The 12,702-nt window shown below is 35.9% G+C and overlaps 1 protein-coding gene across 3 annotated transcripts in view; it reads right to left on the reverse strand.

The window, feature by feature from the left end:
• LOC106080114 (uncharacterized) overlaps nucleotides 1-12,702 on the reverse strand; it is an 84,819-nt gene that overhangs the window by 2,820 nt on the left and 69,297 nt on the right. For all 3 annotated transcript variants that reach the window (XM_056025706.1, XM_056025705.1, XM_056025704.1), the window contains exons 10-20: nucleotides 11,830-11,942; nucleotides 11,120-11,350; nucleotides 9,562-9,779; nucleotides 8,237-8,366; nucleotides 6,666-6,845; nucleotides 5,130-5,348; nucleotides 4,868-5,023; nucleotides 2,946-3,054; nucleotides 2,453-2,623; nucleotides 1,252-1,403; nucleotides 440-521 (exon numbers count right to left, since the gene is read on the reverse strand). In XM_056025706.1, coding sequence (XP_055881681.1) covers nucleotides 440-521; nucleotides 1,252-1,403; nucleotides 2,453-2,623; nucleotides 2,946-3,054; nucleotides 4,868-5,023; nucleotides 5,130-5,348; nucleotides 6,666-6,845; nucleotides 8,237-8,366; nucleotides 9,562-9,779; nucleotides 11,120-11,350; nucleotides 11,830-11,942 — 1,761 coding nt within the window. The remainder of the gene's footprint in view (nucleotides 1-439; nucleotides 522-1,251; nucleotides 1,404-2,452; nucleotides 2,624-2,945; nucleotides 3,055-4,867; nucleotides 5,024-5,129; nucleotides 5,349-6,665; nucleotides 6,846-8,236; nucleotides 8,367-9,561; nucleotides 9,780-11,119; nucleotides 11,351-11,829; nucleotides 11,943-12,702) is intronic.

The following is a 12,702-nucleotide window of genomic DNA, read 5'->3' on the forward strand; positions in this document are numbered from 1 at the left end:
TTATCTTTGAATATAGCATCCTTGACATTGTTTAGTTCTGCTATTTATTTCAAAATCTCTCGAGCCAATGTTTTCCTACATTTTTCTTTAACCCTTAAAACGCATGTGGTAGTTTAGCCTGTAAACATCAGAATTGTAATTCCATTTTGTATGTACTCATTGTAAAACAGCTCAGCACTTTAAGGGTTAATCTACCTTCTATCACCCCTCACTTTCCTTAATATATTCTTTTTCATCTTTTTGTGTTTAATTACTTAAAAATAATGTAACCCTGATTTAACATTAAAAATTAAACAAAGAGGAGATTACCCAATATATATTTTAATAAAACTTATAAGTGTCGTAATGCATATGAAAATTTTAAAACATGTCATAGCCAATGTAAAGATCAAAAATGTATTTCTTTTTTTAATTCTTTTTTTATTTAAGGCATAATTACCTTCAGGCCACCTTGCATTTCTGTAGATGCATACTTTGCTAGATCTTTCCCATACCACAGCTCCCACATAATCATGGCCAGGCTGTAACAAGAAATATTAACTACTGATTATATATTATAGTCATTATTAGATTTAGTTAGTAAGTAAAATAATGTGGCTGAGTGATAAAGTGCTTTGTTTCTGTACCAACAAAGTGAAGTCGAGTTCCCCCCCTTTTCAAACCATGCAGTCTATAGGGCTGATGATGTTAAGGTCATCTGTTTTTTTTTAACAACGGTTAACAAGCAGGGTTTCATGTGGCCAGCACAAGGAACAACCACCTTTACTTTTCCCAACTTAAAGTCATAGGTAACCATTAGGGTTTGGTGGACTCAAGGGGGGCCCTAAAAATCCCAACATTCACAATCCCAGTATTCACCTAGATTTGAACCCAGGACCCCAGGTGGTTTGGAAACCACTGCCCCTAAATAGACTGGGCTTCATGAACTTTCTAGCATCCCTTAGTCCTCCAAACTCTAGTAATGGGTACCTAACATATGTCGTGAAAGTAAAGGTGGTTGGTTTTGTGTTTTTATTCAAGTTAGTAAATGTATTACTTTTGGACATTATGATCTAAGGAATTGATGATACAAGATTCATCTGTTTCTATGGGTGACAGCTGGGACTCAAACTCAAAATCCCTCAGTTCAGAATCAGGTGATTAAGCATTCGGCCACCATGTCCGTTTAGTTAGCAAGACATAAAATCCTGGCTATAATTTTTAACAGTAAAATAATGACTAACAAAAACTACAGTAAAAGTTTTTTTTCACCTGTAAATGTCAGCCTTGGTGTCATACTTGTCTGTAAGTAGTAAGATTTCAGGTCCCATGTAGACTGGTGTACCAATACACACTGTGAGAATGTCCTTGACTTTTTTGGCCAAACCAAAGTCTGCTATTTTCACAATGCCCTCAGCAGTAAGCTATAGCCACAAAAGATTTTAAAATGTTTGAGTGTGATTCATACAGTATGTCAATGTTTCTGTATATCAGTATAGCAATTAATGCTTTGTTTATATATGACATTGGTCATTGCATTGTCATTAAAACTACAGAGTCTGGAAATGGGATAGGATAGAAATACAAAAGAGAAGGGAAAGAAAATATTTTTCTTTTACTAGATCCAAACCAAATATTTTGTTTCACATGCTCCTTCAGAATTGAAGATCATTATATTCATGCCCAAATCTCCTGCAAGATGGTGGTGGTGTGGTAATGGATATGGTTTGAACTCAAGACCATCAGATGAAAGTCCAGGGTGCATACAATATGACCAGGCAGTCATTCATATTTTTAGGTTATAAAATAATAATAATGAATAAATAAATGATTTTTTTTCCTCTTTAACAAAACTCGACCCTGGCAGAGAATGAATACTCTTTCATTTCTAACATAATAATAATAATAATAGTAGTTTATTGTTGATCTCAGAATAACATACTTTAAATGATATAGGTGCATCAATATTGGTAATTTCTCTAAAAAAATCTTAAACACAATATTAAAAAGCGATGTCATAAAGTTTGCAATCTATTTCTGCTCTTCTTTTTATTTACAGGCTTGCACAGAGCTGTATACCTGGACCTAATATAATGTAAATATAAAACTGCCATCTCAATATAAGCAGATGATGGCACATTTCTTTTTCCATATGTGAAATTTGTTTAAGTGGTCTATTTTCCTAGTGCCATCAAAGCGTGGAACTGGTTGCCAGAATCAGCCAGGAAAACTAATGCCTTTGTAGAGTTTAAGTCTCTAATTAATATGCATAAATAGATTAAACAATGGATACACTTAGGTTCCAAGAATCACCTTCTTAGTAGGTACTTCTGTAACTTAACATTTAGAATTATAGTGTTTTCTACTAGCCGTCAATCATCCTGTACACTAAGCACTATTACACTATTAATGCCTTCTATTCTAAAACTTGCTTGGCAGATTAATGCCATCAATTACAAATGCCATGTCTTACCAGTATGTTCTCTGGCTTCAAATCTCTGTGGACTATTGACTTATGGTGTAGGTAGGCCAGCCCATTGCAAGTTTGTAGCAGAAAGTTGGTCATAACGCTGATGGAGTCCTTCTGTCTTGACAAATTATTGCCCAGTGCACTTGGAGAATTGTCATTGTCTATACATTTGGCCTAGACAAGGTATACATGATAATATTTAACAAATATTATGTTTACTTAAATTTGGTATTAATAAAAAATAACAAATTTTATGTTATGTTGAAAGAATAGTTGCTTTTAGATAGATAAGCCTTGGCCTAGTTTGTGGCCATATTCTGTGCCAGTTTGTTATGTTATTTTTTAATTATATTTATTTTATTTTTGGTCCAACAAGGTAACCAGTATCAGCAAACTATGGAGAAAGGAAATCCAATTCATGTGCTTCAAATTTAAACAACAAAAAGATAATTAAGGAATCATTAAGTGAAGAATGTGTTAATAACTGAATCATTACCTTTAAAGTAAAGGGGCAATACTCCATGATAAATAAAAGTCTCATGTCTGCTTCTGGGCCTTTGCGACACACACCATAGTATTTCACAATATTTTCATGTTCAACTTCCCTAAAAAGTTGAGATGCATCAGTGAGTATACAATAAATGGAGTATAAAATAATAATTGTATGATTAAAAGTAAAAGTTTCCCTTTCAGACCTTGCAATTTATAGGGCAGACGATGTTATGGTCATCTGTTTCTTTAGCCAACAGTTAAAGAGCAGGATGTCATGTAGCCAGCACCACAACCGCCGATTTACTTTTCCAACAAAAGTCAGGTACCCATTAGAGTTGGGTGGACTTAGGGGCACCTTCAAAATCCCAAAATTCAAAATCCCAGTCTTATAACAAGATTTGAACCCAGAACCACAGGTTTGGAAGCCAAATGCTGAACGACTCAGTTACAGCGCCTCCGTATGATTAAAAAGGTTTCATTAAACATCATGACTATTGTTGATAAATGTGTAATAAAATTACTTACAATCTTGTTCGTGTTTGTCTAACTAACAAGGTAAGGTGTAAAGATATTGTTCAAACTGATTTAGCTTAAATTAAGGACGAGCACAGTATTTTGCATGGTTATGCATCTAAAAATTATAATACACTTTTAGCAAAGGTCAATCAAATTAATTTTTATTTCCAGATAAGAAAAGTTGTTTTCATTACACACAAAATTATGATGCTCCATATTTCCAGCACTACACTTATCATACAATGCTTCCTATCTTATCCCAAAATTCAAAATCCCAGTCTTATAACAAGATTTGAACCCAGAACCACAGGTTTGGAAGCCAAATGCTGAACGACTCAGTTACAGCGCCTCCGTATGATTAAAAAGGTTTCATTAAACATCATGACTATTGTTGATAAATGTGTAATAAAATTACTTACAATCTTGTTCGTGTTTGTCTAACTAACAAGGTAAGGTGTAAAGATATTGTTCAAACTGATTTAGCTTAAATTAAGGACGAGCACAGTATTTTGCATGGTTATGCATCTAAAAATTATAATACACTTTTAGCAAAGGTCAATCTAATTAATTTTTATTTCCAGATAAGAAAAGTTGTTTTCATTACACACAAAATTATGATGCTCCATATTTCCAGCACTACACTTATCATACAATGCTTCATATCTTATCTTATAAGTTACAGCCTCCAATGACATGTGTCTCATATGACAACCTGTCCAACTCCTATCTTTCACGTGATATTTGGTCATGCTGAACTGTTATCACTTACAGTATAAGGCAAACAACTGGTTCCTAAACCAGTATACTTTGGGCACGAGGGGCATCTCTGGCCACCCAACTACTGAAAGGAAAACTCTGAACTCAAACCTCTACTGCCTTGCAGCTATATCCCTACAGAAAAAGACTTCAAGAGTCAGCCTTGAAGAAAAATCAGGAGCGGGTGATCCTTAGACAATTTACAATACACAGTGCTTTACCCTGGCAGAACCTGTAATGCTAATGATCCCAAATTGTATCAGCACTTGCCTTTTCTTTGGATACAACTGCTGAGTGGAGAGAGAGGAGCAGCAAAGTGGGTGACATCTAGAGCTAATGCCTTACTTTCATCTCATTATTTCTATGACATGATCATCAATCTATTCTATGGACTGGAGACCATAGAATAATTTCGTTCAGTGATGTATATAGAATACATTTACATACACATATATTAAAACTGCTTAAAGAATAATAGTTCGTGGATACATAAAATTTATTAATGTTTATTTTGTTTATGCTTTTGTTGTTCTAAAGCTAAAAAAAAAAAAAAAAATTTCTCAGCATTAGAAGCTGATGCTTTGTTTGCCAACTCTAAGGTAATGACATGGTTTTGATATGGATAACCTCTTTGTGAAAAACTAATTAATTTACCGAAGCATGGCATCTTCTAAGAGCGTGTCTGTAACATCTTCAATCTTAAGTCTGTCTAATGGTTCCTTCACTGCAACTAATTGATCTCCTTCAGGGCATTTCAGAGTGGCTTTGAAAACTGTTGCAAAACTTCCATGGCCCAACCTTTCCGCTGGCCTGTAACAGCAAAATACTATAAGAAGTTTGTTGTCTAAAAAAGAAGATGTATTATCTCCCTTAGATGAAATTAACAGTGGGTGTTAGGTGTAAATGATTAACTTACGATAATTTATCATATGTGTAGTCTGTCACCATTAGCCTCTGAACAAAGAACAAATCCAGACGACCTTGAATGTCCCTACATTTCCTAGAGAAAGTAGGGAAGGCTTCAAGTTTGATTCTGCTATTTTCCAGTTCTTTGTTTAATGTATTCAGCAGCTCCTGGTCAGCTTTCATTAGTTGTGGTACAAAGCTAGCCACTCTGTCAATACCTTTGATAAATCTGTCAAAGTAATCAAAAGTAACTAAACTTTACAATGATATGCAATATGATTGATAAAATTCATAAAGTTTTAAATCCTTGTCAAAAGAGCTACTTATCTAATAGGTCATCACTTTTTTTTAAAATAGATATAAAATATAGTAATGTATATTAAAATGCAGTTTCAGAAAAAAACAAAACTACATGATATTAATTTTGAATTTTTAGTGCACACCTGAATTCACCAAACTCTAATGGGTATCTGACATTAGTTGGGGGAAAAAGAGGGCAGTTGGTCATTGTGCTGGCCACATGAAACTTTGGTTAACTTTGGGCCACAGAAACAGATATCTTTACATCATCTGTCCTATAGATTGCTAAGCCTGAAAGGGGAACTTTACTTTAATACAGAAAACAGATACTTCACAATAGACAACCAGTGACTTGGCAGAATTTAAGTCATTGGTTAATATGCATGACTAAATGCATGACGCGTAGGACATAATCATCTTCTTTTTTGAAGTAACGTCTGTATTATATAAGATAAGATAAGATAAGAAAGATAAGACAAACACTCCTAAAAATGTTTAGATATCAATATACAATGTATCTTGATTCCTGCAAGCACTTAAGAGGATCAGAAGCATCTAAATAGCTCCAATACTCTCCCATCCCCAATGTCACATCAGAGCAATGTTATCAAACCACCAATGCATGCACTCATAAGTGATGATTTGGCCTCACAAAATAGACCTCATTCAAAAATCGTAAACAAACAACATATAGCCACGTGATAATATTGATAAAACAATGAAAAAATGTATCATGTGACAGCCACGTGATAATATTGATAAAACAATGAAAAAATGTATCATGTGACAGCCTTCATGGATTGCGTAATTTGTATAGAAGAGATAGAGAATCACTTGGCTAAATGTTGTTTGTTTACAATTGGTAAATGAGGTCCATTGACATACTTAAAGCTCTATTATCAAACATTAACTTGGTTTAATGCAAAATGGTCTCGAAATGATCAAACATAGGGCAGAATTAAAAATTATTTAGGAGGCACTGTGGCTGAGCAGTAAAGAGCTTGGCTTCTGAACCGGGGGGTCCCGGGTTCATATCATGGTGAAGACAGGGATTTTAAAATTTGGGATCTTTTAGTCCCTCTGAGTCCACCCAGCTCTAATGGGTGCTTGACATTAGACGGGGAAAAGTAAAGGCGGTTGGTCGTTGTGCTGGCCTCATTAGCTGTGGGCCACAGAACCAGATGACCTTTACATCATCTACCCCATAATTACTCATTTATTTATATATTTGTGAAATAAAACCTACCGCTCAAAGAATTTACTCATAGCAGAAGCTATTGCCATGTCTGTCATCATTCCAAGGTACATTTCTGTTGCCTCTTCCATCACTTTACTTGGATTTTTGTCATAGTTCTCTTTAAACAACTTCTTTATAGAGGAATCTTTGGGGTCTAGTGAAAATGAAGCCGTCAGTGCTGCCCCAATGCTACATTCACATATGACAAACAAAGAGAAACATAGAAATTGCAGAAATATTTGGGTTCTATTTTACTTCTTAGTAATCATACTATATAAGTTAGGTCCCTCAGTATTTAACCCTAACCTACCAAGTAAATGTAATCAGAACTACGTCAGGTCATCGCGGTGTGAATCAAGACAAGAACAGAGGGATACAAGAACTTGTTCAGACCTTAATCGGTCACATTAAATCAACGCCACTTGTTGATCAGGAAACATGAAAAGGACTAGGATGCCTGTGTGTAGTCGCTGAATGAACTCTTTTATGTTGTGTCTGTTCTATTTATGTGTATGTTTCTGTTGTGTTGTCTTTATATGAGAAACGAGTCCTTGTAATCACAACAAATTTCCATAAGGATCAATAAAGCAGTCTTAGTCTTAAATGTTAACCAAGAAGGCCTTGTATTAAGCAGCCGAGTTGTAAAGCTATAAACAACGCTGGTGATGCGCATTGACAAGACTTGCGCAGCATATGGCATGCAAATAAATGCCGAAAAAACTCAAATTATGACCAATAGCCATCAGGGCTTTAAAAGAGGCATCAGTATTGGAGGTGAAAAGCTAACTAGTGTTAACAGCTTCAAATACCTCGGAGCTATTGTCTCAGATCAGAGAACAAAACCTGAATTATTGGCCTGAATAGCACAGTCCACAGCAGCCCTTTCAAAACTTAAAATAATATCGAAAGATAAGGTCTTAGCCCTCGGCACCAAAATCAGACTGATGCGCTCTCTGGTCATGGCCACATTTTTATATGCTTGCGAGTCGTGGACGTTGAATGCAGAGCTTGAGAGGAGGATCCTAGCAATGGAATTGAGATGCTACAGAAGGATCCTAGGCATCACATTCAAAGACTGCATCACAAACCAAGAAATCAGAGACAGGGTTACTGTAGCGATCGGAGCCCATGACGACCTGCTAACTATTGTGAAAAGACGAAAGCTTAAAACCTTTGGTCACATTACAAGATCTACGGGGCTCGCAAAGACCTTCCTTCAGGGAACAGTGCCAGGGAAAAGAAGAAGAGGCAGACAGAAAAAGCGATGGGAGGACAACATTAAAGAATGGACGGGCCTGCCATTGAGAGAGGTTCTAAATAAGGCAAAAAAAAGGGAGGAATGGAGAAAGACGGTTGACAAATCTTGCCTGGTGCCCCAACAGTCCAACAGACAAAGGGAAAGGTAAAGGTAAACAACACTGTGCATTTGTTTCTGCTCATACTAGGATCATTAAGAGTTTAATTTAAGAAGATTCGCAAGCGATGACAAAATGAAAATTGATTTTTGACTACAAAAGGATACATTGAAATGTCTAGCGATGTTAGCTATGACTTTATTTATTTATTTTTTATTTCTTTACCTGTCATAGGCATCCCCTTTGTCTTTTGAATTTAAAGCAGTGTTTTGAATTTTAATTTGTTTTTTGGCTCCTAAATCTCTACGGGCATCAGAAACGAAATTCCGAAGCTCATCTCCACTTAGCAAAACACCTGTGAAGGACAACCCAAGAAATTCATGCTCATAATAGCAAAAAAAGAAAATACATAAATATAAAATATTAAACAAATTCTTAAAAGTACATGGCAATGAATTATACAGTTTGATCACGAGTTTGTGTGGTATGCACCAAGGACTGTTTGAACCCTACATTCCTCCAACCCCTGCCATACTGAAGGAGATTTGGATATAATAATTTTCATTTCTTTAGGAACCTTATAAATTTATGAAACAAACATCTTCAAAGTATTTTTGTTCTGTAGCATTTTACGTCTCAGGAGATAATCTTTTCCCTTTGCAACTTCTTGTGTGACTAAAGAGGCCAATCCTTGATACACAGCTGCGGTTGTAGGTTGGGCATATGTAATCACCAGGCGCCGTTACATTTTCACCCTTCTTTCTGCTTCTATTGTGTATGGCATCTCCATCCGAGACCCTTTCTTTATGCTCTCTCTCTCCATGTGGATCTATCCAGTGCTACTTTTTCCCAACTGCTAGTGTCAATTTTATAGCAAAGTGCTCAACACACAGGTCTGGTAGACTAAGGCTTTAGTATTGTTAGTCAGCAATATGTTGTCCCACACTCTTTTCTGCAACCGTGACATGGTGCTCATTGCTTTGGCTATCCTGTTGTTAATGTCTTTATCCAGTAGAGTATTATTGGATATGATGGAACCAAGGTAACAAAAGTGATCAACAATTTCTAATGGTTGGCCATTAATGTTTACTTGAGGTGCAGTATTTGTGTTCTGAACTAGTATCTTAGTCTTGCTTTGACTAATATTTAAGCCGAACTTCTGGCAAGCAGCAGATAGTTAGTCAACCAGGGACTGAAGCTGAATATCAGAATCAATCACAATAGCTGCATCATCAGCATACAGAAGTTCCCTAGCTTGGTTTTTGCCCGCAGCCTTGATACATTATATAGTTTTCCAGAGGATCTTATATGGAGAAACACACCTTTGTTAATGTTGTACACATAATGCAGTAGACAGGAGAAGAATATGCCAAACAGAGTGGGTGCAAGCACACTTCCCTGCTTGACACAAAACTATTTATATAAATGTTAAAGCCTGACATACAGCACTAATATAATACAGAGATTAATTAAATAGAGTCTTGTTTATCTGTGAATATCATTTGTGCCTATATCATTAAAGAGTTAGTTAATTAAAAAAAAAAAGGAACCTTGAATTTCACTGAGTTGGTCATCAAACAACTCAAATTGTTGTTGAAACTTGGCCAGGATTTCATCCAGAATTCCTTTGACAATTTGATTTTCCTTCTCCCACTGATTAATTTCATTGGCCACTCTTTCAGCAATAGCAAAACTTGCTGACTTGGCAATATTCTGCCACTTTTCTTTCCTGGACAAACTAATATCACTCCATTTTTTTAACTTCACCCTGTAGTTTTCATTTAAAAAAAAACAATAATTGCATTATAAAACAGGCCTTTTTGTATTTTCATCTTTTTCTGAAAGACATTTCTTAATAGAATATACTATCCATTTTGTAAGGGAGCAAAGTGGCTGAGTGGTTTCACTCTTGGCTTCTAAGCCTATGGTCCTGGGTTCAAAACTGTGAAGAGTGGGATTTGGAATTTTGGGATTTTTAGGGAGCCCTTGAGTTCACCCAACTCTAAAGGGTACCTGAAGTAGGGGACATTAAAGGTGGTTGATCCATCTGCTGGCCACATGATACCCTGCTCATTAACCATTGGCCAAAGAAACAGATGACAGATCATCACTTACCCTACATATCCCAAGGTTTTAAAGGGGAACTTTACATTTTTAAAATCCATTTTGTAAAGTAGTTTTAGTAAAAAGGGAGTGTTCATTAAAAAAAAAAAGAATAGACAAACAGCTAATGATATAAAATAAATATTGCCCACAAATATATTAAAAATTTTAATTAATATTTAGTCAAATGAGTTTTGCATACAACAAACTGAGACACTAACCGTATAAACAATTTAATCTGTTCTAAACACTTGTTTGCGTAATCTAGAATACAACATTAATTATAAAATGTTGGGATTCTTGCTTAATGTCTATGAGATATATGGTTTAGCTAGTCGCCAAGGCAAAGTGCCTTGTTCTTATGATTTGTGGATGTTCCTAGGTTTAGCCAGTTAAATAACTATCTGGAGATAATGCCATTGGTTATGGTGGCCAAAGGATAATTTGTAAACCCATGTTAAAGAATGAGGTGTAGTATGCCCATAGTAAAGTAAAAAGTCAAGTCTATTTAAGACTTTGCAATTTCATGAATGGTATAATGCTCATCTGCTTCTATCATCAGTTAACCCATATATATGGTCATGACAACTACCAACTGTCTTTATTTTCCACAAACTGTCTGGTATCCATAAGTCTTTATTTTTCTCAACTGCCTGGTCATGCAGTAGACTCGTTGGACTGTCATTTGGTTGTCTAGATAGTCTAAGGTTTATACCCTGCCCACTGCCATCCCCCATCATCCTGCAGGAGGTTGGACTAGGAAGTAAATTATCTTCAACTTTGAAGGAACATCCATGTAAAACATTTTACCAGCAAACCCATTGTTGGACTGAGGGCCTCAAATCAGAAGCTAAAAATCCCTGTCTTCACCCAAATTCAAAATTTTTGATTCCTTAGTTTGGAAACTTTATCACTTAGCTATAATGCCTATAGCCTGTTATAACTAAAAATATAGGCTGAATACTTTACAAAATATTGAAACTTTTGTGTTAAACAGTACCACACCTCTTATGCATGCTGTCCAGGTAAGCTATAACCTTCATGCTGGCTTCAATGCTTGATCTTTTGACATCCTGGCGCATTTTGTCTAAATTTTCTTTAGCGTTCCTTTGTAATCTATTGAAGCGGTTCTCCACACCCATATAATTTTCTCTTATTTTCTCAATCCTCTCTTTGTGTTGATTATAACTTATTCTAAGTGAATGCAGGGATCTCTTCAATACTGAAGACAAGTATCTGAAATTAGAAAGGACACATTGTAAATGTAAATATCTCCCTTTATGATTTTAGTTTAAAGATAGTCATTGTTTTATAGTACTAGAATAAGACTAAGACTAAGACTGCTTTATTGATCCTTACGGAAATTTGTTGTGAATGTTATTCAATTCTACACAATTAATTTTTCCCCCCTTTTAAGCAGGCTAAAAAATGTTGGAAAATCATTTATTGATTGACATTTTAAACCATAACAAAAAAAAACATACATAGATAAGTGCTATCAGAAAATGGAAGGAATTGAGAAACTCAAATTTGAGTTTGCAGCACACAAAAAAAAGACCTGTAGATCTATATATATTCATACACGTGTTCCTTCTTCCCAAGTGCCACTAGAGAATGGAATGGATAGCCTGAATCAGTCAGGAAAACTGATTAGCATGCATAACTAGATTGTTTTTATCATCTAATAGTAAAGATGTTTCAATAAAATGAGTTACCTATAGTAGATCCTTAGCTTTCCTTTCATTGTCTGAGGTAAAAATCTCCTTATGCCTTTAATGAGCATGTGATGTTCTGCCCTAACTTGTCCATATTCAACATCTAATATGGACTGTAATTAGACATGGTATTATTGAAACATTGTCAAACCATAAATGTTCTTTATAAACCTGGAAATGCTTTTGTGATATAAACATACATAATAATATTTATAAGGCTTATATTAAATAAATCTAGTAGTTAGGCCTATAATATGCAAACAGTCAAGAAAGATGTAAAGACTATTGGTTATTAATTAATAATAATGGCAATATCTTTGATCTTAAAGAATGAGTAAAGTATTTTATTTGGCCTTGCAAACTCAGTTGTGAGCTGCAGATTTTCTGGTTACTGAATAGAAAGCTGTCAGGCACATGCGGCCTCGCCGCATGTAGCTTTGATGCTGAATTAACGGCGATTACGAATACCCTAAACCACGTGCTCCAAAAACTGCGCGAAAAGATAACCATTGCGACAACCGTTGTAATGGTTACCAATTCCCAGTCCTGCCTCCAAGCCATGGCTGGCTTCGGGGGAAAGTCCAAATTGGTGGAAGAGGCATTAGGCGCCGCAAATAACATCCGCCTGCTTATTGGAGCTGTCATCGTTATGCAGTGGGTGCCCTCGCACTGCGGCGTGAGGGGCAATGCCGTGGCTGATGCTCTAGCACGAGAAGGAGCACTGGCAGTGCCCGCTTTCGAATCGCCAAGTACGTTCCAACAGGCTACGACAGTAATACGAGAGTGGGTACATGAAAAGTGGTTGAAATCCTGGGATGACTCCAACACTGCCAGGGGAGTCTGGCAGCACATGCGCCGCCCAAATCGAGAGGA

The sequence above is a fragment of the Biomphalaria glabrata genome, chromosome 4 (genome assembly GCF_947242115.1).
Source record: "Biomphalaria glabrata chromosome 4, xgBioGlab47.1, whole genome shotgun sequence".
In the NCBI taxonomy this organism is placed as follows: domain Eukaryota; kingdom Metazoa; phylum Mollusca; class Gastropoda; family Planorbidae; genus Biomphalaria; species Biomphalaria glabrata.